This window comes from Penaeus monodon, chromosome 24, assembly GCF_015228065.2.
Source record: "Penaeus monodon isolate SGIC_2016 chromosome 24, NSTDA_Pmon_1, whole genome shotgun sequence".
Taxonomy (NCBI): Eukaryota; Metazoa; Arthropoda; class Malacostraca; order Decapoda; family Penaeidae; genus Penaeus; species Penaeus monodon.
Window position 1 is genome coordinate 5535498 of NC_051409.1, and position 206 is coordinate 5535703.

General features: G+C 64.1%; 1 protein-coding gene across 1 annotated transcript in view; it reads left to right on the plus strand.

Annotated features, from left to right (window-relative positions):
• LOC119588822 (transmembrane protein 132E-like) overlaps positions 1 to 206 on the plus strand; it is a gene marked incomplete at its 5' end in the record, with an annotated part of 18327 nt that overhangs the window by 2862 nt on the left and 15259 nt on the right. Inside the window, 1 exon segment of the mRNA XM_037937468.1 lies at positions 23 to 199. Within this exon segment, the coding sequence (XP_037793396.1) occupies positions 23 to 199 (177 nt within the window).

Here is a 206-nt window from a genome sequence, read left to right on the forward strand (position 1 = left end):
AAAAAAACAAAAAAACACACAGGTGTACGGCCGCTTCGTCGCCGTGGACGACAACAGCGGTCGTCACTCGTACCTGCTGTCCCGGCGAGCACAGGTGCGCGTGACGGAGCTGGTGGCGCACCTGCTTCGCGTCGCCGACACTTCCGTGGCGATCCTCAACCACACGACGCTCATGGGACGCTCGCCGGGGCGCACCGAGGTCCAGG